Source organism: Pogona vitticeps, chromosome 10, assembly GCF_051106095.1.
Source record: "Pogona vitticeps strain Pit_001003342236 chromosome 10, PviZW2.1, whole genome shotgun sequence".
In the NCBI taxonomy this organism is placed as follows: Eukaryota; Metazoa; Chordata; class Lepidosauria; order Squamata; family Agamidae; genus Pogona; species Pogona vitticeps.
Window position 1 is genome coordinate 15,569,420 of NC_135792.1, and position 24,909 is coordinate 15,594,328.

The window sequence follows — 24,909 nt, forward strand, 5'->3', positions numbered from 1 at the left end:
TGTAATAAATTACATATCTGGGGGATTAGGAAGGAAGACAGGCAAGAGAGCTGGGAATCTAAACTTCTTGAACACCTGAGGATGTTATTGTGAAAAGGAGATTGAACCTTTTCCTTCTCTGATCAAGGTTTCCTCAGGGAACTCCCCGCATGCACCGGAGCGGCAAGAAGTGGAGCCTCTGATGATGCCTCAGTCTTCCCCCACTCGCGAACGCTCCCCTGATGTCATCTCCTCAGCTTCAACTGCCATGTCCCAGGACATCCCTGAAATTGCCTCAGAGACCCTCCAGCGTGGCTTTGGCACAAGCTCTTCAGGACATGATGCAGAAGTCCTGGACTCCAACCATCATGATGACAGCATGGCTTCTGCGGCGTCAGCCTTGCACTTACTGTCTCCGCGCAATCGGCACAACTCAGAACACAGCCATCACTCCTTGGACATGGCCCCCAGTGAAGTGGACATGCTGATGGCACCCTCCCTGCTGGAGACGGCCTTACCTCAGGAAACAACAGCTTCTGATGCTAGTATGAGCCAACCTTGGCCAGCTGCCCCTGACATCACCAGAGAGACCAGGAACAGCATGGCAGATAGGTAACTGCTACGTCCCCTTCCTTTTGGTGGTGGTTGATTTTCGCTTGTTTCTTGGACTTCATGAGACTAGTAGCTTTGTGTTTAGGATTTTTTTGTCTTCTGGGTGTACCTGCCGAGGGAGGCAAGGTAGGGGGCTTTTCAATGATAGCATCCCACATGTGGGATGCCTTCCCTTGAGATGGTCCTCTGACTTACGGTGTTTTATTTATTTTTCAATTTATTTATTTTTCATATTATGGTGTTTTATTTATTTTTATTTTATTTTTTAAATTTATATACTGCCCATCTGGCTACTAAGGCCACTCTGGGCGTTTCACAACAGAATAAAATAACAATAGCACATTAAATAATAACCACATGACTATAACAATATAAAAATCAGAGTAAATGTCTATCAATTAATTGAACTATATCCTAGACTGTATTTTGGTAAATTCCAAAATCCACAACAATCAAGATGAGCAAATGTGCAGAATATAGGGAAAAGCTCTGGCACCAAGTGAATTCCCTTCTATTCCCCCAAGCATTTAAAGAATGTCTCAATGCTTCTGCATTTGTGCATGCTTATCCCAATGCTGGTTTTTATTTGATTTGATATGCTGAGATATTTTATTCTCTGCTGCTATTTACATTTTGATTTTATCTTTCATTTCTTTAGTCACTGTTTTATTGTTGTTTTATATTTTTAAGAGACTGTGCATCCCGCAGAGGACTTTGGTTAGTAAGTAGGATAAAAGTGCAATTAAATAAATAGGAACGTGGCAAGCTGCCTTGTAAGTGGTTTGTCACTCTAGCCCAACATTTAGTATAGACAGCAGTGTGAATTCTTTACTAGATTTCGACATAAGGATTGCCTTTGCCAATCCTTCTATTTGATTTTTTGAAACTGGAAGTGCCAGCAAATGGACCTTGTACCTTGTATATGTAAAGCATTTATCACTGTATGATGGCTGTCTCTCTTACACACGTCTGGTTGTATCCACAGTTCCTAACTTTGACTCTTCCCTGCAAAGTTTTTTAGAAGGCAATGTCTAAAATTGGCTTCGAAAGTTTGTGTTTTGTATAGTCCAACAAAACTGCTTGAAATAAAGGCAGACTTACGTCAGGTGTTTCCATAACAAAGAAAATTCCACTGCTCATGTATGTGAGCACTTAGCTCCCAGCATTTGCATGGATGGAATTCCGAAGAAATTCAGTGTGATGGAATTGTCTCCTCTTCATCCTCAGCCCTAGGAATGAAGCTGAAGAGAAACACAAGAGCTCTTATCACAGACACACCTACCATATGCTGCAGCATGAAAGTCAGGACGCTAGTGCTGAGCAAAGGTACTGACATATGCCTATAACCCCTTCTCTGTAGTGGTGTCCTGGATGCAGCTGGTGCTTCTGGCCACAGCTCCTCTAATTAACTTTAAAATAATGTGATGCAAGATTAGGAGATCATTAAAATCAGCATTACATTCTCCTCCATGAGAGCTAGGAATTTGGTTTTAACTTTTAAACTTAACATTCCATATTTTAAGGTTTGATTTTGTTGAGAAGTGGATAGGTTTTATGCTAGTGACCATAAGCTCTCTGATCCATGATGTGATGGAAGTTAGGCAAATTGTGGCTTTCTGTAACATGATTGTCCACCTTGGCTTACTGGGGCCATAATTTGTACAGTAGGACTTCTGTATTAGAAAATGTAATATGAAGATGTTTGTACGAGTAAGCATTTATTCTTGCGTGCCGCTGTTGCAGACTGGTTGTTCATAATCATATGAAGTTGAAGTCAGACTCGGTTTTCTGCTTCTACACAATTAGAAGCTTTCTAAAGGTTTATGAGCTGCTGACTTACTGAAATAAGGTGTCAGCATAACTTAGCACAGAGCAAGCATAGGTGACTTATTCCATTGCTGATCGTAGCGTCTGTTTGAGATTGCTGTTGAGGCAGTATCACTGACGACGTTAGTACCTCATCTTCTCTTTGCAGTGATCATGATGATGAAGTAGCAAGCTTGGCTTCAGCATCAGGTGGATTTAGTGCCAAAGTGGCTGCCCAGAGGCTACCTGTAAAAGACTGGAAAGCAAAGGTGTCCCCCCGAGCCTCCCCAAAGCTAAAGAGGAAGGGAAAGAAAGATGATGGGTAAGCATGTACTCTTATAAGGTGAAATTGGCAGAACGCCTATTGCTTAGCATAGTGAGTCACGACTAGATTCAGTCCGTTGAAGCAGTGGGAATTTGATGAGTCCTGTAAGTTCCATTGATTCAGTAAGCCTACTCTAGTCAACACTGACTCCCCTCTCCTAGCAAGTTATGTAGTGTGATGGCTTAGTAGGTGCAGTTTACAGTCAGGAAGGGCACGGTTTGAATTTTACCTGTCAGGAGCTCACTAGGTAGCCATTGGACAACCCCCTTTTTTCTTTTGGTCTCTCCTCCCAGTTTCGACAACAAAAAACAACATCTTGAACAATTTTAGGTGTTTGTTTTATATGAAATGCTGTAATTTAGACAGAGGAATATAGAATCTTTGGATTGTCCTTGTAAATTTCAGAGTTGAACATTGCTTTGTTATATATATCTTGTTTATTTTGAGGGAATATTACAAAGACTTAGAATTACTTTATAGCATAAATAGAAGTATGGTGGCACCATAAAAAATAGATTTATTCCAGTACACACTGTAATTTATGAAAGTTCACACTGAAATAAGTCCTTTAATCTTTAAGGTATCACAACTCTTTTTTTTTAATTTATTTAAAATATTTGTACCCTGCCTTTCTTCTTAAAATTATCCAAGGCAGTTTACATTATAAAAACAGAACATTAAAGCTAACAACAGTGAGTTTACAAATACTAAAAAAGGCCAGACAGATACCATACCTAAAATATAAGCAACACCAAAACAGATTCAAAGCTACTAAGGTAGAACACTTCATTTAAAAACACCTCTCGGCAAGCCACTCACTCATGGAAGGCCTGTCTGAAAAAAAAGCTCTGCCTGCAGAAGGACAACAAAGATGGCGCTAGCCAAGCCTCCTGTGGGAGGGAGTTCCACAGTCTGGGAGCAGCAATAGAGTGGGCCCTTTCCTGTGTATGCACCAAATGCACCTGTTTGTTTTGTTTCTGGGTGTTTTTTTGGTGGGGGGTGTGAAATGAACACGGCTGACTCACTGATACTTATTGAAATCTTTGGTTACTGATAGTTGTTTAGGATTAGTTGAATATTTATGTTTTTTATTTTTATGTGATTTGAGGTGGGATGTTTCTGGTTAGTAGTGTGGTGCTGGTGCTGATGATGAAAACCTTTTCTTGAATTCCAGGGATGTGACACAGTCTCCAAGGCCCTTTGATCAACAGGTTAGTGATGTTCTTCCACAAAATTGTGCAACAACAATATTTTCATTTCCCCTTCCTTGTGAGGGTTGCTATTCCATCTTCTCCTCATCTAGAATCCAACAGAATGAAATTGAAAAAGGAAAGGTGAAGGACATCTCTGCCTTTTCTCCCTTCTGCACTTCGATATCTACAATATGTCCATTGGATTTTAACGATTGTTTTCGCTTACAGGAGTCAAAAAGCCAAGAAAGTGAAGAGATCTGTTCACACGTCAAAAAGCTTTTTTTGCATCAGGGTCCTTTGAAATCACAGCAATGTCCCACAGAGATCTCATGTGATCTAAATTCTGGCCTCTGCCTCACAAACCCTGCCTGCCTGATACAGCCCCAGTTTGGATTTAATGTGTTGTTACCTATTTGGTAAAACAGCTGTCTGAGTTGTGAAATCCACATAAAGAAGGGAAATTGGTCTATAACTTGAAGTATTCTTCCCTGGTATTAGAATGTGTGATAATTACAGTACATGAACCACATGTGACCTCCAATGCAGTTTTTGTGGCACTCAGACCCGCCCAATGTGGGGGGGAAAAATCTTCAAATGAATTGGAGAATCATACCTCTAACTTCTCAATGCTCCAGAACAAGATGTGCCTCCACCCCTTGTTTTATTTGTTTTTAAAGCACCAAGGAAGCTTGTGGACCCCCCTGGTGGGTTCAAGGGTAGTGTGGAATGATTTTGAGACCCTCCCAAGATTGTCTGTTCTGCTTTAGAAATTCCCTGTATTGAAGTATAAAACATCAGTTGGGATGGAGGTTCTTTCTCAGAGGTTTCTCTGTATGTTAGTTTTACAGAAATTGCCTTCTGTTTCCATATTGCAGGCTTCATGTGGACTGTGCATTTAATCTTGGGGCTAACTCCTGTCTTAATTGTTGTTTCCTTGGAATCTGTTGATTTGCCAATTTGCTTGTTGCAGTATAGTAGGGCCCCTTTGTCCATGAGATCAGTGTCCACTGGTTTACATGGTCTGAAAATATTAAAAGAAAAAAGCCCATGAATAAAAACTGCTTTCACGTGTATTACCAGAAGTAGCCAAGAAAGGGAGCCAGAGACCTAGCTATGAATACTTGTTAGTGAAGAACACATAGCATGGTATCTGATGCTCTCTAGTGGCCAGATCTGGTAATGCGTGTGAAAATATTTTTTCTGAGTTTTTTCTTTTACCATGCTCCTGTCTGTCTGTCTGTCTGTCTGTCTGTCTGTCTGTCTGTCTGTCTGTCTGTCTGTCTGTCTATATCTATCTGTCTGTCTGTCTGTCTGTCTGTCTGTCTATCTGTCTATCGTGTCCACAGGGGGCTTGAAACACAGTTCCCATAATATTCCACCACCATGATCACAAGGTTGAGGTGGAATGGTTCCATTTTTCCTCCCTCCTCTTCTAATAGGTTGCTCCTGAATACCAGGACGAACTGATGTCCCTGCTGAGGGCCCAGCAGAGGGAGATTGCTGAATTAAAACAGAACCAAATGGAGCTAATGCAGAGGCTCACCGACCACCTGGATGCTGTGCAGAGCTCCCTTATGGGCCACATCGAGCGGGTGTTGGATTCCCAACAAGAGCAAGAGCGTATCCTTTCTACAAAATTGCCTTCTGGTCTCTTTTCTTCCCTGAGTTTTTTCTCCTTCAGAATTCACTTTCCTGGGGATTGTGGCATCACAGCCTGATCTGCATCCCTATTAAAGCCATCATGATTAAATGACGCTGGCTGTCTTTTACAAGAAACAATGTGTCAGGTCAATTATTAGTTTTATTTATATTGCCTTCCCCCCCCCCCCCAGTGAACGTACATCAGCGTCCATGGGTCTCACCTCTTCATTTCATCTTCACAACAGCTCTGTGAGGTAGGTGAGAGGTCTAGCTCAAGGTCTTCCAAAGATGACCTTGAGCTGAATGGAAACTGGTGCCTGGATCTCTAGCAGTTCACAAGCATTTGTAAATAAATAAATAGCTCTATAAAAGCCCTGTACCACACTGGTTTCCATTTTGATTAGATTATGCCTTGCTTGCTTGTTTGCTTTTCAGAATTTATGCATTACCTAATAAACACAAAGAAATTAAAGCCATGTGGTCCTTACACAGTACAAAAGCAAGAAACTTTGAAATCAAGAAAAAATAAATAAAAATGTTATTTTATATATATTTAATTCATTAGTGTATGTGTTTATCTTGATGAGCTAATAAAGTTATCTCTATTTGGATAGCTCAGTAAGTTAGGTTTCTGGCTGCAGAGCCAGAAGTTGGGAGTTAAATTTCCTACCGCGTCCCGGAAGAGCCGGTCTGTGGTGCCTTCGGCTAACAGCACGGTCCCCCAAGGCACCCTGGGAGAAGGCAACAGCAAACCACTTCCGAATATTCTCCACCTAGAAAACCCTAGAAAGGGTCACCATAAGTCAGAATTGACTTGGCAACACACAATTATTATTAATAAAGGCATCCACTACCTTTGTTTTTTTTTAATAAACACAGTTTATAGCAAGAATTAAGGTCACAAAACGAAGTAAATGCCAATATAAAACCCTAAAAATAAATGAAACAAGCTAGTAGCATGAAAACAGATAGTAGTGTTAATGCAAGATATGAAATGAAGTAACAAGATTTTTAAGACTGAAACCTGTTGGGAGTTTCAAAGGTCTTCACTGGATGCCAAAAGGGCTACAGCCTCTGGTCACGTATCTTTCTGGAACCCCCCTGGGAGCTCTCCCGCTCTCCCCTGTCCCTTTTATGGGCCTTAACCCTTGTGCTTGTAGAGCAGAGGCTAGACCTGGCTCTGGCCGAGAGGCAGCAGCGCAGCGGGCAGTTGCAGGAGCACCTCTCCCAGCACCTCTCCCAGTCCCTCTCTGCAGCCGCCTGCAGCCGATTGGAGAGGACCATCCGCGAAGAGATGAAGAAGGCCGTGCCTCCCTGTAAGTCACGCCCTGCAGATTCCGATCTGCTTACACATCAACCGTCTAGCCTTTGATTTGTAGAAGCTGCTTTGAAATGAGAGGGGAACATGAAAGCCCTGGAAATCATTGGATCTCTGAGTAAGGAGACTGGGAAAAAGAGGGAGCCTGTGTCCGTGAAGATCCTGAATAGCCATGTCTTGCTACAAAAAGATTGTCTTCTGCAGGCCTACGTCTCTCCTTTTCAGTTTCTGTCACCTTAATCAGCCTGAAAGGATTGATGTGGTTGAAAAATATGGGTGAAAAATATGTGACCCTTTCTCTGATGTTTGGCTGTACCTCCTGTGAAGGCGTTTCACAGCTTTTGACGAAGTGCCCTGTGATTGATTAGCAAGCTAAGTAAATGTGGGCTGGATAAAGCAACTGTCAGGTGGATGCACAGTTGGTTACAGAACCATACTCGGGGGGGGGGGGTGATGATTAATGGCTCCTTCTCAAACTGGGAGGAGGTAACAAGTAGGGTAAACCAAGGCTTACTCCTGGGCCTTGTGCTCTTCAACATGTTTTATTACAGTGAACCCTCGACCTACGGAATTAATCCATATTGGAACGGGGTCCGTAGGTCGAAAATGCATTCCCCATAGGAATGCATTGGAAACCATATGATCTGTACCCGCCCCAAGAAAACTCACACCCCCCTCCAGGGGTCCCCCGCCACCATCATCACCGCTGCTGGTGGACTCAGGGCTTCGGTGCCCCTGCCAGAAGCACTATCGGCGGTGTCAAATTACAGGAAGCCAGATTTTGGTTTAATATCAGGGAAAACGTCCTAACTGTTAGAACAGTACGGCAATGGACCAGTTACTTTGAGAGGTGTGAGTGCTCCAACACTGGAGGCTTTCAAGAGAAACTTAGACAACCACCTGACAGGTATCCTTCGATTTGTATTCCTGCATTGAGCAGGGGGTTGGACTCGATGGCCCTGTCTAACTTCATGATGCCGTGATTTCCTTCAGCCCGCTCTTTGATGATGAGTAGACAGGGGACTTACTTTTTTGTTCTTGAGCTGCTACCATCTCCATTCAACAGAGATGAAGAAACACCTCTTTTTTTCCCCCAACTTATAGGAGGACGTCCATTGTGTGTTACCGCTTTCTTTCTCTGAAACCAACACCCAAGCGCATAAGGCTGCTCTGCCTTTTATTGGAGAAGTCTCTGTACAAGTGCTGTAAAGAAAAGGGAATAGGCAGGCTAGATTATATGAGAAGTTAATCTTTATTACATATATAAAAAGAGTACAGCACATTCTTCAAAAAGAGATTGGTGCAAAGACAGAATCATCTTAGAGCTCCGTCCATGAACACAACTTAATTAAAACACATGCACAGTAATTTACGTATGTGTAATGTCACACCATGAAATAAACACACATTGCACACATGTCTGACAGTCCCTAATTTACAACCATGATCCCATAGGTAATAAAGTTTAATTCCTCCATAGATAAAAGAAATCCTTCCCATTGTCTTAGCTGCTCTGTCCACATGCTAGAGACATCCCCAGTTAATGGAAGTCTTTGGGCCTTGGGTTTTTGGTTTATTTTCCCCTGGTTTTAGGGAGTGAAATAGATGTAAACTGCCCAGAGAGTGCTTGAAGCGTTATGGGGCGGTATATAAGCAGCACGCTTTTTAATATCTCATTATCAGCTACAGTGACTGAAACTGACAGGACTTGTAAAGCTTTTCCTCCCTGGGTCCACACTTCAGCAAGCAGATGGAAGGCCTTTCTTGGCAAAGGCACAGTCCTTTTAGCTGTTGGATGAAAAGGAGGTCCTTTCATTTCTGCTAAAGGAAGAGGGGGGTGTTGGTGTCAAGTTTATTACCAAGTAAACAAGCAAGAAAGGCCTTCCATCTGCTTGCTGCTTGCCCACTCTCTGGGCGGTTTACAATTTAATTATGCAGGCTACACATTGCCCCCCCCCCCCAGCGAGCTGGGTACTCCTTTTACCGACCTCGGAAGGATAGAAGGCCGAGTCAACCTTGAGCCGGCTACCTGGGATTTGAACCCCAGGTCGTGAGCACAGTTTTAGCTGCAGTACAGCGGTTTAACCACTGCGCCACGAGGCTCATTAGTATATTAGTATATTAGTAGATATTAGTATAATTGCGTGCATTAATATCTGTAGACCGCATTTTATCTATTCCTGGTTTAGAGTGTGTGTCCATGTGTTTCACCTGTAGATCTCCTTTGGTGGTAGAATGGAAGTATCCCTTCATTTTGTCTTGTGTTGATTAGGCATCTCCAAGACTTTGGATCCTGTCACTGGGCAGCTGAATAACACAATTGCAGCCAAACTTACAGCCATTGAGGGGACGTTGAAGGAGAATGTTGCAAAACTGGTGAAATCAAAGGTAATGGCAGGGCTTGGCTGCTGAAAGCAGGCTTGTCCTTTCTGGGAGGGGAGTCCTTCTTTTCAGATTCCAAACAGAAGGGACCAAGCTGGCTTGTAGCATTGGTGCATCATGTACTCACTGGTTTTGGTGTTACATTGGCTATCCATTCTGCCATCGTCTCCTGTTTTGTATTTAGAGCAGCAAAGTCATGATTCTAAGCCGGATAAGTTAGGTGGTACTTCAAATACTGATGCCTTGATGCTTTTAAAGAAATACCTGTATAAGTAACGGGTTTGCTTGTGCTTTAATTCCAGAATCTAACAGATAGTATTGCCCGAACAGCTGCTGAGACCTTGCAGGGACCCATGCAGTCAGCATACAGGGAGGCCTTTCAGAGTGTGGTCCTGCCAGCTTTTGAGAAGAGTTGCCAGTCCATGTTCCAGCAGATCAATGATACCTTCAAGCAAGGCACGCAGGAATGTATGTCCCACTCAACGCATTTTTTATCCAGCTGCATATTCTGTTAGTTTTGTAGAACAGAAAAATTGGTAGTTTGCTAATTCATAGCATTATTCTGCATAGCCTAGGGGATGGCAGGTAGCAGGTGTCCGGGGCCATATTCAGAACCCCCTGGATGTTTTGGAAGCTGCACCAGCCCTTCTGGATGAAATTGGAAGTGAGCATCAAGTTACTTCAAGTTGCAACACAATCACATTTCTGTGACTTTTTAAAAAAATTATTTCGGCTAAAACAAAATATAGGAAATTCACACTTTGTTGTTTTAGAGGACAGCCTTACACCCTAGATGTGTGAGTATCCATTTTTATGGGAGCGATCCTGCCTCCAAATTCTTGTGGGCCAGGAAAAAGCCAAGAATGATTCCCACCCCAATTTAGCCCAGCATTGTCAGCACTGACTAGCTCTGTGCATCTTCATTCAGGGATCTCTCTTTGCCTTATCACAAGATGCTGTGAATTGAATTTGCCCCTTGACAAGACTATGCTGGCATAATGGCAGTCAATGTAAATCTCAGCAGTGAATTACCATAAAGATACAGCATAGGCATTGTCTGTCCTTAATCATGAGGTTCTGCATGAACAGCAAATGTGTACACTTCTTAACCAGTGGCAATTCTTTGCTCAGATTTACTCTGATTGTATGTAAATAAAATTTTGTCCAATCTCTCTCTTAATACCATATGCCACTGCCTAACCTGTGAGCTGCCTGGAAGCATTTGCTGCCTATTACAGAAGCATAATAGGGAAAAAAGTGAACTTGTGGTTCAACAGTGGCTATGCTCTTTTGGTGTTGAAACTGGGACTTTCTGATTTTGGGACTCATGCTAAAGAGCGGCCGTTTTTGCCATATTACTGTGAAGCTGTGTTAGGGTTCCATACTCTAGGGTCAGTTTTTGGAGTAATTGGTTCAGAATCCTGCAGCAACCTAAGACACAATTCAAGGTTTTAGTTTTAATCTGTGATGCCTTTGCAGCCTTGAGCAGCAACATCCTCCAGAGGTGGCCTGCTCTTGTTAGTTCCCATCACATCCTGAGCTACAACTGAGAGGTAGCCTTTGTGAGAGTCTGCCAATGTGATGTAACACTTAGAGTGCTAGACTTGGAAGATCCAGATTCTGTTCTTGCTGAGCTGTTAAATTTATGGGATGACCTTGGGGCAATCAAACAACTCTCCGCCATCCTTACCCTACCTTACAGAGATTTTGGGAGGATAATTTGGGAGAAAAGGGCTGTGTATGCTGCCCTCAACTTGTCTGAGGAATGATGAGATATAAGTAGCATAATGCAATTACCTTATTTTTCCATTTATAAGAAGACCTCCCATGTATAAGACGCCCCCCCCCCCAATTCTGACCCTTTAGAGCCCGATTGCCCAAATTAGCAGACACTCTCCAGGCTGGCGCATCCTCCAGAGGGCAGCCAGGGGACGTCTTTCCCCATAAGCAGGGCCTTCGCCCGGGCTTCCTGCGCTGCACTGCACCCTACTCACTCGCTCGCTCTCCTGTGGTGCCAGAATCACAGTCAATGGTCAGCAGAAATTTCGCACGAGGGGGCAGCCGGGAGCAGCTTTTCCTTCACATCTGCCTCCTCCTGTTGCTGCCTGATCACTGCTTCCAGTGCCACTCATGGGCTCCCTTCGGGCGGAGGACAAGGCAGAGAGGTGAGCTTGAGCTGAGCCCTGGCAGCGAGCACCACCGCGCCCTGCACCGGGCTGGCATGGGCAGCAGCAGCATGGCTCGGGTGCCCAAAGAGAGGACTCTGTGTGCCAGCTGTGGCACGTAGGTTCGGCTTACTTCCATGTATAAGATGACCCTCAATTTTTAATCTTAACTACTTTAGGAAAAAGTAGCATCAGAAAAATATGGTACACACTTTCTAATCTGTTTGAGGGTCAGGCCATTCTCAATGTTTTTTTCCAGTGGGTGTCTATGGCGATCCCCCTTTGCGCCCTTTATATCTTTGGGCTCCACAAAGGTGAATGCCCTTTTCGCTGCCACCAGGTATTCTCTTAATATTAATACAATTCCCACACACTTAGGAGCTACTCAAAGAACTTAGGAATCAGGGGTTTTGATCAAACTTTCTTTTATTAAAGAACAAAAATTATAAGGAGAATCAAATATAACTGTCTCAGGTGTTCAATTTTTAAATCATGTATTCAATCACTGGTATTACAGTAGTGCCCCGCATAGCGAGGTTAATACGTTCCGGATTAACCATCGCTATGGGAAAACATCGCTATACGGAACAGAAAACGCCATAGAAACACATTAAACTTAGTTTAATACATTCCTATGGCTCTAAAACTCACCGTTGTGCGAAGTTTCCCCATAGCGCCGCCATTTTCGCGCCCTCAGTAAGCGAGGGCAGGGGGTGAAAACAATGCGGGCGGCCATTTTGGGTGTTCCAGCGGCCATTTTGGAACCGCCGAACAGCTGATTCCCCGACATCGCAATGCAAAGATCGGTAAGCGAAACGCTTACCGATCGTCGCAATGCAAGTTTTGCCCATTGGAACCATCAGTATGCAATCGCATTAGCGATCCCAAAAAAGGGATCGCTGTGCGAATTCGTCAAACAGTGTGCTCGTTATGCGAGGCACCACTGTATATTATGCTTATACAGTGGTGCCTTGCTATGCGATGAAACCGTACAATGAGGGTGTGACAAACCCAGACCTACTGGGATCTGCCACACTTTAACTAAGCTGCCACCAACCATTCCCTATAAGAAGTCACACAGACCAGGGATGGATTTTTAAACAAATAAAAGAACAAGGTTTATTTAAATACAACACACAGGGAAAATAAAATAATCAGGTGAATAAGATAAAGTAACGTGGCTTATTCTCACTCATACATACACACAGTTTGGTTCACACAGAACCCTTAACTTGGAGCAGAGACCCTGAACCTATCAGTTCTGGCTAACCAACAGACACCTGAACCTATCAGGTTGGTACTCTGACACACAGTAGTACCCTGTCTGACACACAGACTCCCACACCAGCTTCTTCTTCCCAGCTGCTGCTTCGTCACATCTCAGCGTCTCCCACTTCACCACACAGGCTTCACATATATATACAGTACAGCCCCTCCTCCTGATGTCCCGCCTTCCACTCCCCATAGGATGGAACTTTCCCTCCAAACCCATGACAGACAGGTAACATCAGTGCTGTATGTAACACCTCCCCTCTTTATAAGTTGTTTTGTAGGGGGAAAGCTAAGGTGCTTTTTCCCAAAAAACAACCTGGATAAAACACACAACAACAGTTATACATATAATACCATACTTACTTATACTTACATTCTAAGTTAACCATATCAATTAGGCATTTAAACATTTACCATATACATTACATCAATTTACCTTTATTCATACAAACCAAGTTCAAAAAACAGGTACATTTAACTTTTTGTCATAAATATATATACATAGTCCATGTTTCTTTCGCCGTCTTCATTCTTCAGGTCTTCTTGACAAGGCGTCAGCAACACAGTTCACTGACCCTCTGACCACCTTCACTTCAAAGTCATAGTCCTGTAGATTTAAAGCCCACCTCATAAGTCTGCTATTGTGGGTTTTCATTGTCTTTAACCATTGCAATGGTGAATGGTCAGTGCACAGAATAAAATGTCTTCCCCAGATGTAAGGCTTGGCCTTCTGGATCGCGTAGACTATGGCCAAACACTCCTTCTCCACGGTTGCCAAATGTCTCTCACCTTTTTGAAGTTTCCTACTCAGGTAGGACACTGGATGCTGGTCACCATTCTCATCTTCCTGGCACAGAACTGCTCCTACCCCGCTGTCAGACGCATCGGTGTAGATGATGAACTCCCGGTCGAAGTCTGGAGCACGCAGCACAGGATAGTTGATTAACGCCTCCTTCAACCTCTGGAACGCCGCCTCACAGTCGCTGGTCCACGGGATGCGGTCATCAGCCTTCTTCCTCGTCAGATCGGTCAGCGGAGCCGCAATCTCGCTAAACCTCGGGATGAACTTTCTGTAGTAGCCCACCAACTCAAGAAATGATTTGACCTTTTTCTTGTTGTTGGGTCTAGGCCAATCACGAACTGCTTCTATCCTGGCCTCTAGGGGTTTTATCACTTCTCCCCCTACTATGTGACCCAAGTATTCTATTTCTGGGCTACCCAGCTGCAGTTTGTTCTCCTTGCAGAGCCTAGGCCAAAGCACTTCCTCCCCTGGATCAAAGTGCCTCTCCCTGCCTTCCTGGTCATCCCAATCTTTCTTTCTGACCTTTGGAGCTTGCAGGGTCTCTGCTGCTAGCTCTAGGTTTCTCTTTAGGTCCTTCCTTAAAGAGTCTATATATGTCACAACGTCTTGTGGGTCATCCTGGGTGATCTGCTCCCAATTTTGTTTGATCAAATCAAGGGGCCCTTTCACCCTTCTCCCAAATAAAAGTTCAAATGGACTGAACCCGGTACTGGCTTGTGGCACTGATCGATAAGCAAACAAAAGGGATTGCAGCTTCTGGTCCCAATTGTTTGGATTCTCTGCCAAGTAAGCCCTAATCATGCGCATTAGAGTCCCATTGAACTTCTCAGTTAACCCATTACTTTCAGGATGATAAGCAGTGGTTTCCTTGTGCTTAATTCCACAGATTTGCCATAAGCGTTTCATGAGCTTTGATGTGAACGATGCGCCCAAATCTGTGATTATTTCTGAGGCAAATCCCATCCTGGACATATACCCCACCAAGGCATCTGCCACTGTGTTAGTTTCAATGTTAGTCAAGGGTATGGCTTCAGGGTACCTCGTGGCATGGTCCACAATGGTGAGAATGAACCTGTTCCCCCTCTTTGTGGCCTTGGGCAAAGGTCCCACAATATCCACCCCTATGCATTTGAACGGAGTGTCAATCACAGGCAAAGGGCACAACTTTGCTTTGGTCCTGTCACGGCTATTCCCCTGCCTTTGACACACATCACATTGTTTACAGAACTCCCTGATCTGCTTCCCTATGTCAGGCCAGTAGAAATTCTGTGTGATTCTCTGCTGTGTTTTGTTCACCCCTAAGTGTGCAGCAAACATGTCAGAGTGCCCCCTTTGTAAGATCATGGGGCGATACTTTTCAGGCACCACTAGCTGACTTCTGATCCCATCTCCCCCTTTTGAGATATTCCTCAGGGTCTCTCTATATAAAATCCCCTTTTTCTCCAGAAATCTCACTGGGGTTTCAGGTGTTAGCTGGGCGTCAGTCACCTGTTCAAAACACTTTTGGAGAGTGGCGTCTGCCTTTTGCTCCTGTCCAAATCTGCTGTCTGTGGTTAAGGTTTCCACCACAGCTTCTGAACTCCCCTCTGCTTCCGTCTCTGGCTCATCATTACCCCCTTGAACTGTCCCCGTGGTGGCTTGTGAACGTGTAATCACTAGCACCCTTTTCACATGTTCAGCCAGGTCATTTCCCACGAGCACGGCTGCTGGCAGAGTCGATGAAATCGCTAGCCGCCAAACTCCCCTCCAGCCTTGAAAGTTGACAGGTACCTCCGCGACTGGGAGTGAGATTATCTGCCCCTCAATCCCTGCTACCTTTATGCTCTCATTCGGGATTATATATTCCCTAGGAATAATATCTGGATGGCACAGGGTCACCTGAGAACAAGTGTCCCGCAGCCCCCGATACTGACGGCCAAGTATTCCTACGTCCACCCCTGCTGTCTCAAACAACTGAGAATCTGTTCTCACGAGCAAGCATCGCTTGACCTCCACAAGAGGACCACCTTCCTCAGCCTGATCAGCAGATGCAGCCGTTCCAGACTGAGCAGCCATGGCAACAGGCTCCCTCAGTGACAATGAGCCTTGCTCTCTCTGGACACAGAACACAGCTTTTGGCTTGGTTCCACTAGAATCCTGAGGCACAATTCCTTTTAGCTGCTTTAATTTCTCACACTCTGAGATTAGATGGCCCTCTCCCTGACAGAAATAACATTTTCTGGTGTATTTTGAGTCTTTCTCATCTTGTTTTGGTTTTCCCTCCAAAACCTGAGGTCTTGGTTTCATGTCTGAGGGCTTCCCTTCACCATGGGCCCCTCCCCCTTGCTGGTTTTTCCCTGGTCCCTGAGAGTACTTGCTGTAGGTTTCTTTGGGTTTACCTACAGATTTCCCCTCACCCAAGGGCTTTCTTATTTGGGAAATAAAATCTGCAATCTCGGCGGCTTCTACCACAGATTTTGGTTTCCTTTCCCTCACCTGGAATTTCAGTTCCCCATGCAGGACTGAATAGAACTGTTCCAGTGCTATCAAATCTTTAAGCTGCTCGTAGGTCTCTGTCCCCTCCTGAGATAGCCATTTCTCAAGCAGCCTCACCAATTGGGCCCCCACTTGGGTAAAAGTCTGCTCTGGCTTTTTGGTGATTGACCTAAGTCTTTGTCTCAACTGTTCCGCATTTATCCCATGTCTTGCAAACACCAGTTTTTTAAACTCTGCAAAATCTTTCATCAGTTCCTCAGGCATCTCGGCATAGACCTCAGCCAGGCTACCACTGATTAAAGATCGCATGATGGTCATCTTCTCAGTTTCCCTCACTGAGAAGTCCACAAACGCTCTTTCCACTAGGGAAAAGAACACCTCAGGACAATCTCCCTTGTGGTACACAGGGAATTTCTTCAGGTCAGCCTTAGACAATTGGCCTCCCTCAGAATCCCTATTGTTATTATTGTTCTGGTTCATCAGTTCCAATTTTTTTAATTCAAACGCCATTCTTTCTTTTTCCAGAGCAATTTTCTCTCTCTCCCTCTCCCTTTCAAACGCCATTTTCTCTCTCTCCAATCTTTCTTCTCTTTCCATTTGCCTTTGTTTCTCTTCCCTTTCTATTTCCCTCATCCTCAGTTCATGCTGTTGGGCTATGAGCAATTTTCTGAGTTCTGGGTTCTGTTCTCCCGTGCTGTCACCTTGCACTGAGCCAAATTCATCCTCAGAACCTTGGTCCACCTGGGGGTCTTTCACTTCACCCATTTCTGCCATTTGGCTTCGAGTCAAGGGCATAATCCCCCCTCAGAACAGGCTGCTTTAAAAAGTCAAGCCTCAAAATAAAACGACCACTTTTTTTTTTCCCTTTTGCCTCAGAACCAGCTTTCCCTAGAGATTGCTGCTGTCCTTCAGCACTTAACTTGCAACTGTAGCAAGTTGGAGTCTACCCCCCTCTGCTGGGCCTCTCAGCAGGCAGGCTAGATCACTGTTACTACGCAGTTTTGCCTCAGCTTTTTTCCCGCCAAAACCAGGCTGCCTCAGAGCACCCTAATCTAGTCTTCTCAGTTGGCACGTTCTTCCACTAGCGCACCTCCCCGTGAGGTACACCTAGAAGATTACCTACGCGCCTCAGATTGTCCCTGACTAGACCCCCCTTGCTCTGGGCACACTTGCCAAGGCTTTGCTGGACCACTGGACAACTGGACCAGTCGTATCCCACACGCTGGACACCAATCAATGTGACAAACCCAGACCTACTGGGATCTGCCACACTTTAACTAAGCTGCCACCAACCATTCCCTATAAGAAGTCACACAGACCAGGGATGGATTTTTAAACAAATAAAAGAACAAGGTTTATTTAAATACAACACACAGGGAAAATAAAATAATCAGGTGAATAAGATAAAGTAACGTGGCTTATTCTCACTCATACATACACACAGTTTGGTTCACACAGAACCCTTAACTTGGAGCACAGACCCTGAACCTATCAGTTCTGGCTAACCAACAGACACCTGAACCTATCAGGTTGGTACTCTGACACACAGTAGTACCCTGTCTGACACACAGACTCCCACACCAGCTTCTTCTTCCCAGCTGCTGCTTCGTCACATCCCAGCGTCTCCCACTTCACCACACAGGCTTCACATATATATACAGTACAGCCCCTCCTCCTGATGTCCCGCCTTCCACTCCCCATAGGATGGAACTTTCCCTCCAAACCCATGACAGACAGGTAACATCAGTGCTGTATGTAACAGAGGGGTCCCAGGCCATCGCTGGAGCATTCGCTCAGCGATGGCCCCTATGGGCTTTTTTCGCTATGCGATGATCGCGTGGACACGATCAAAGCATAGCGAACAGCTGATCGGCGGTTCCAAAATGGCCGCCGCTAAAACAAAATGGCGACCGCTGTTTTGCCTCGCTAACGAGGCATCCAAAATGGCTGCCACAATGGAGGAAACTAGCAGTTTTAAGCCCATAGGAACATATTAAATCAGTTTTAATACGTTCCTATGGGCTTTTTTATTTCACTTAGCGATGGATTCGCTGAGCGAGGGTTAATCCGGAACGGATTAACCTTGCTAAGCGAGGCACCACTGTACGTTCATTCCAGCTTGTTCAATATGATGTGAACTGTTCAATTCTTTTTCCTAATCCCTCTAATCTATTCCTAAACCCTAACACTCTCTCAATAACTTGTTGTCCCTACTTCTCTCTATTTCTGTCTTATTCCAACTCTCTAACTGTCTGTTCCGGTTGTCCTAACTGTCATTCTGACTCCGTCCCTCCTGCTCTATCTTCTGATTGACATGGAGGAATGACATCATCTTTTGGGTTCCACTACATACCTCTCCCCTTAGCAAGTTTGTTCGATGGAGTAAACCTATAGCAGTTTAATATTTTCACCACCTTATAATAACATTACACATTTTAAATTCACATTAATACTTACTCAACATTTTTTTCAATCAATTAACATTTGCAATTACTATTTCAATTTCAATTTCTTTATTACACTTTTCCATTGTTTACCAAATTTTTCCATTTATAGCACTTTTATCAATTAATATTTTCAATTAGCACTTTCAATTTGTTTGTTATTACGCTTTTCAGTTGCTTACCCTTCTTCATTTAAAAGCAGTTACTTTTGCAGTTACTTTTATTTACACATAACTGGAACAGCTTATTGCATTCTACATTTCTTACCATTCTTTCCTTTTAAAAAACAATTACTTTTGCAATTACTTATTTTTATTTATACATAACTGGAAGCATATTGTTACATTTTCCATTTCCTTCCAGTAGTCCATTTATTCTTCTTTCAGTCTTCGTGCCCAGGCTTCAGCAGCTATCTTTTGAGTCTTCCTTTTCTTGTGGAATTTAAAGTCCATACCTTGCAAGTTTCTCTTCCAGTTTGCAAGCTTGTTCTTGTAGGCTTTCCCAGTTCGTATTTCAGTTAAAGATAAAGAGTCTGTGCATAGTCCAAATTGTCCTTTTCCTTTGCACAGCTTAATCTCCTGTAACAACCACCCCCTTTTGTCCCACTTACGTTCCCTCGAAGCACGATGTCTCTTCCCCGGCTGCAGCTTTCCATTTAGGAACGTAGCTGGCTGATGATCTTCCTCGTCATCTGCTCGGCTCAGCATGGCTCTGGGTTCGAATCTGGATACCTCAGCGTAGGACTCCTTCCGGGACTCTACACCTCTCACGATCCGATCGGCCATCACCGCCTTCCCAACGACCTCCTCGCAGTTGCTCGCCCTCTGGATATTTTCAGCTTTCTTTTTATATCTTAGGTTAGCTGTAGGGCTAGCTATTTCTCTAATCTCTGGTGAACACTTTGGAGTTGCACCTGCAGTATCAATTAGGTGCACTATTCCCTGTGCTACCCCAGGTTGGTTTGAGAAGACTTGCTTCTGTTTTATCAGCAAGGCTCTCGCTTCTTTTTGTTTCCCTAGGGAAAGTAAGGGACTTATTTGGGCATCTTCTTTTCTAGCACCTAGGAGCTCTTCCTCCCTTCTATAATCTGGTCCTATCATGTTTGTTTGAACCACTTTCTGCCCTGGTTCTCCCTTCTCTTGTGTTAGGAATTTCTTTGGTTCATTTTGGGGTTTATTTTGAGTGGATCTGCTTCATCTAATTGTAACTTGTTCTCTTTGGAGGTTTCTAGCTTCAGATCCTCTTTTTCAGGGTTAAATATTACCCCTTTGGCTTTTCTGTCAGCTCTAGCTCTTGTTTCTGTTGCTGGCCCTGCAAACTTTCTGCTGCACTTTCTAGGGGTCTCTGCAAAGTGTTCCCTAGGTTGTCTATACTTTGACTTGCTGTTGTAGGACCTTGCCTCTCCTCTATTTTTGAATTTAGTGTTTCCTGTTTCAGTTGATTAAAATTATTATTTATGTCCTCCATGTAATTATAATAATCATCCTTACTCTTGCCCTCCCTACTGGCTTCATCTTCCCTATTTCTCTTCCTTTGACATATGTCACAACTCTGACAAAATTCTTTTATGTCTTTTCCCATTTTTGGCCAGTAATACTTTTGAGATATTCTCTGCTTAATCCCTGCAATCCCCAAATGTCCAGATAAGGGGTCTGTGTGTCCTTTTTCCATTATTTGCTTTCTGTATTTGGAAGGAACCACTAGTCGTTTCTGAAGGCTCTCCCCTTTTCTTCTTGGGTTTATTAAGATCTCCCTGTATAAAAGGTCTTTTCCCTTAAAGCAGGGGTCATCAACCCCCGGTCCGCGGCCCGGTGCCGGTCCGTGGGCTTGCTGGAACTGAGCCGCGGACATGGGTCTCCACCCCCCAGCCCCGCCCAGGGTGTGTGTCGCACTTGCGTACTGTGCTGGTGCTAAACCTTCCCCCAGCACCCCTCACAGGAGAGCAGTGCCCCTTCCCTGCCGCCCTCCCAGATCCTCAGAAGTTCTGCAGACAACCCCGGCCCGGCCCACCTTTCCCACTCAGGAAGAGTTGGCCAGGCAGGAAGCAGCAGGATCGCGCTCGTGCTCCCACCCAGCCGCTCGCCCTGGGTGGGGTGGTGCCGAGCCCAGTTGCCAGCCATCGGTGCTTCCCAGGTAGGCTGCCCCACGGCGGCTTCTGCGCAGGGAAGGGGCACTGCTCTCCTGTGAGGGGTGCTGGGGGAAGGTTTAGCACCAGCACGGCATGCCCCTCCGCAAGTACGACACACCCACCCGTGAGGGTAGGGGTGCCCCAACCCAACCGGTCCTCGCATGGAGCCTGCACCCCCCCCCAACCGGTCCGTGGACCGAAAAAGATTGAGGACCACTGCCTTAAAGTATCTCTCAGGGTTTTCAGGTGATACTGTATCTTTACTAACCATTTTAAAGCACTGTTCTAACGTTGGATCTTTTTCTTGATACTTTTTAAATGTACTTCATTTGGATTTCTCAGTGTTACCAAATCAGCTATTTCATCCCTCCATATTACTTCCTTAGGGGACTCAAGTTGTTCCTCAGATGTTTTCTTATTTTCTTTTTGTGAACGAGTATTCACCAAAACACATATGACATGCTCAGAGAGGTCTATATACCTTTCAGGCATGATGTTGGCAGTTCAAAGCTAATTCCTATTCTCCACCAACCAGGCCACCCGTGATAATTTATTGGTGTTTTTGCCACTGGCAGTGTAATTTTCTCTGTCCCTATTCCTTTGATTTTTTTGCTTTCTCCTTTCAGTATAAACTCTGAAGGGATTATTTCTGGATGGCATAATGTTACTTGGGAGCATGAGTCTTTTAGAGCTTGATATTTAGTCTCATTTATATAAATATCCCCAGAATATTTCATAAGTTCCTGATTATCTCCAGCCAAGTAACAGTGGAGAATTTGAGCTACTGGGAGTTGTTCTTGTTCTAAGCTCTCTGCTCTGCCACTAACTGCGGTTGCCATGGCATCTGCTTCGACTGCCTCCGTAGGTGCCCCTTTCTGCTGTACGCAATATACTTTCTTTGGCACATCTAGATTCCTTTTTTGTTGGCCAAAATCTCTGTTTTTACCACACTGCGTTTTAAAGTGGCCTAGTTCTCCACAAGAAAAACATTAACAGCTTTTTGTTCAAAACTAGGAGATTTCTCTCCTTTCCCTTCCCAGTTTTTAAATTTATGCTGGCCCTGATTGCCCTTAAAATGGCTTCCAACTGTCGGTTGGTCTCTGAGGTACATTCTAGGTTCTCTTTTTCTATCCTCCCAAGTCTTCCCCTCAGATTTCACCTCAGAATAATTTGGACGTTTGATTTCTGTAATGCGGTCAGTGATTTCACTCGCTTCCAATATAGTTTTTGGGTTTTTATCTGTTACTAAATATCTCAGTTCCTCAGGTAACACTGAGAAGAATTGTTCAAGACCCAGGACATTTTTCAAATCCTCTAGGGTCTCAACCCCTGCTTGCTCAAGCCATTTTTTCTAAATACCTCTGCATATTGGTCCCTAATTGAGAATAGGTTTCATCAGGCTTTTTGGTCAGTGCCCTAAATTTCCGCCTCAAATGCTCTGCATTGATCCCAAACCTTGCAAAAACCAGCTTTTTAAAAGCTTCGTATTCTCTCATTTTTTCCTGAGGCATACGGGCATATATTTCGGCGAGTTCGCCACTAATTAGGGTCCTTAAAAGGATCATTTTATCAGATTCTGGGATTTTATAGTCCCAGCAGGCTCTCTCAAATAGAATTAGAAATGCCTCTGGATTATCCCCCTTTCTAAACTGTGGGAATTTCTTGAGGTCCACTTTTAAAATCTCTTCATTGGCTGAATTGTTATTATTCTGATTTAGGGCTGTAATTTCTAGTTGTTTCATTCGTAATTCATGTTCCGTTTGCTTTTCCTTCATGGCCATTTCTGCTCTCATCTTTTCTTTTTCTTGTTCCAGGGCTAATTGTCTGGCTTCAGCCCTTTCCTTTGCCTCATTTTGGAGCTGTAATTCTCTTAATTGAAACTCTTTCTCCAATTTCCATGTTTGAAATTCTTGGGGGGTTAAAGTAGTTTCTCCTCCCCTTGAGGCATCATCATCATCCTCCTGAATAGCATCCACCTGCTCAGCTACCTCAAGAGTACTTTCCTCTTCGTGAAGTAACCCCTGTCCTTCGGGAACCTGCATTGTTAACTTCTTCCCTCTTTTAGGAGGCATGGCTTATCTGTTCTCTGGCAGATTCAAAACACAAGCCTTATTTTTAAAAGGGACTTAAATTTTTTTCTTTGTGCTAGGGAGAGATACTCAGTAGCTTAGACAACCTGCTCCAGGCTTGCTTCACTACTTTGTTATTCCAGGCGCCCTGCCTGAGCTCCTTGTGGGATACACTGTTTCTTTTTTGTTTTTGACTTTCAGCCACACACTTATTTTTCTGATTTCCAAGCTTCTCTGCTTGTTTCTGTTTCCCTCAGATCTGTGTTTTGACCCCGGCTTCCGCTTCTTGTCCCTTCAGCCCTCTCCTTTCAGAGCCCAGGACCCCAAAGCTAGCCCCCCTGGTCTTTCACAAACTTGAGGTAAACCTTAAACTGTTGAATTTCCCCTCAGAGCTTCCCCTTTCTGTAGTCTTTCTCTTGTCTGCCCTCAGGAGTCCCTTTTTAAGCTTTTCACCAAGCTACTTTCAAGGGTCCCACTCCTGCCCTGGCAGCACCAGACTACTAGGTTCCCTACACTCAGGAAATTCACGTTTTCTTTGGTTTACTGAAACCTTTTGGCTCACTGGATTATCTTTCGAATCCCACTTTCGCTGCGACCACTTGTGGCGATCCCCCTTTGCGCCCTTTATATCTTTGGGCTCCACAAAGGTGAACACTCCCTTTTCGCTGCCACCAGGTATTCTCTTAGTACCAATACAATTCTCACACACTTAGGAGCTACTCAAAGGACTTAGGAATCAGGGGTTTTGATCAAACTTTCTTTTATTAAAGAACAAAAATTATAAGGAGAATCAAATATAACTGTCTCAGGTGTTCAATTTTTAAATCACTGGTATTATTTATATTATGCTTATATGTTCATTCCTGTTTGTTCAATATGATGTAAACTGTTCAATTCTCTTTCCTAGCCCCTCTAATCTATTCCTAAACCCTAACACTCTCTCAGTAACTTCTTGTCCCTACTTCTCTCTATCCCTGTCTTATTCCAACTCTCTGTCTCTTCCAGCTGTCCTGTCATTCTGACTCCGCCCCTCCTGCTCTATCTTCTGATTCGCATGCAGGAATGACATCATCTTTTGGGTTCCGCTACAGTGTCCTTCTATTTGGAAATTTGCCTAGGTGTCTTTAGAAAATATATTCTTGAAGGCTTTCACGGCCGGGATCCAATGGTTGTTGTATATTTGGGGGGGGGGGTTTGGTCATGTTCTGAAGGTTTTTCTTCCTAATGTTTTGTCAGTCTCTGTGGTGGGAATCTTCAGAGGACAGGAATTAGAACTCTGTCTGTGTTCTGGTGTAGTGTGTCGGATGGTTGAGTATTCATAGCTGTGGATCAGCTTTTTGTCCTTTTCAGGAGCTTGGGTGATCAGGGTACTTTTGTTGTGAGTGTATTATTGTGATAAAGGGGCAAATGATCTATCACTGTGATTGATGGGTATTGTTAGCTAGTCTTTTGTGTGCAGTGATCACCGGTCCTTGTGGCTGGGTAGAGTTTGATGACCTTCTTGCAGGCTGTATTTTTCAGTGCTGGGAGCCAGGCTTTGTTGAGTTTTAGACTTTCTTCTTTTTTGTTGAAGTTTTGCTGATGTTTGTGGATTTCAATGGCTAGGTGTCCGGTATACTCCTGCAATGATGAGGGGGTCCCTTTTGTCCTTTGCTGACTGTAACATTTGTTGTATTTTTGTGGTGGGCCTGGATACTGTTTGTAGGTTGTGTTTTTTCAAAAGTTTCCCCATATGGTCCGTGACCCGTTTGATGTATGGCAGAAATATTTTATTTATGGGTGGCTGCTTTTCTTCTTCAGTTCAGTGTTGTTTTCTCGTTTTGATGGCTCCTGTGATTTCATTCTTGGAATAGCCATTTGCCTGTAGGGCAACTCAGATGGTTGGGTTCAGTGCTGAGAAATGGAGCTTCACAGTTCTAATTCACATGGTCTACCAGTGTTTTGATTATGCCTGTTTTTTGTTGTGGGTGGTGGTTGGAGTTTTTGTGTAGGTGCCGGTCTGTGTGGGTGGGTTTTCTGTAGACCTTGTGTCCCAATAGGAGGTCAGGTTTGCGTATGACGATGACATCTAAGAAAGGGAGTTGGCCCTCTTATTTCTTTTTAGAAAACTTTGAAATAGCTTTCTAGTCACATTGGCTTTAGAAGTTAAGTTTAAGTTGGCCATTCAGGAGTTCTATTACTTTGTAGGTAAATTGCCCTTTATTTCACCAGAATAAGTCTATGTCATCCATGTTTCATAAAAACACAACCATTAAATTAGATTCTTGCATGATCATTTAATTTCTATACTTTATTACA

The 24,909-nt window shown here is 44.0% G+C and overlaps 1 protein-coding gene across 2 annotated transcripts in view; it reads left to right on the forward strand.

Annotated features, from left to right (window-relative positions):
• Positions 1-24,909, forward strand: part of EDC4 (enhancer of mRNA decapping 4) — an 84,344-nt gene that overhangs the window by 52,269 nt on the left and 7,166 nt on the right. The window contains exons 18-25 of one of the 2 annotated variants that reach the window (XM_020810983.3): positions 128-591; positions 1,819-1,917; positions 2,567-2,719; positions 3,897-3,933; positions 5,355-5,535; positions 6,717-6,872; positions 9,147-9,262; positions 9,559-9,724. In XM_020810983.3, coding sequence (XP_020666642.3) covers positions 128-591; positions 1,819-1,917; positions 2,567-2,719; positions 3,897-3,933; positions 5,355-5,535; positions 6,717-6,872; positions 9,147-9,262; positions 9,559-9,724 — 1,372 coding nt within the window. The remainder of the gene's footprint in view (positions 1-127; positions 592-1,818; positions 1,918-2,566; positions 2,720-3,896; positions 3,934-5,354; positions 5,536-6,716; positions 6,873-9,146; positions 9,263-9,558; positions 9,725-24,909) is intronic. The other variant, XM_020810984.3, reaches the window with a different exon arrangement.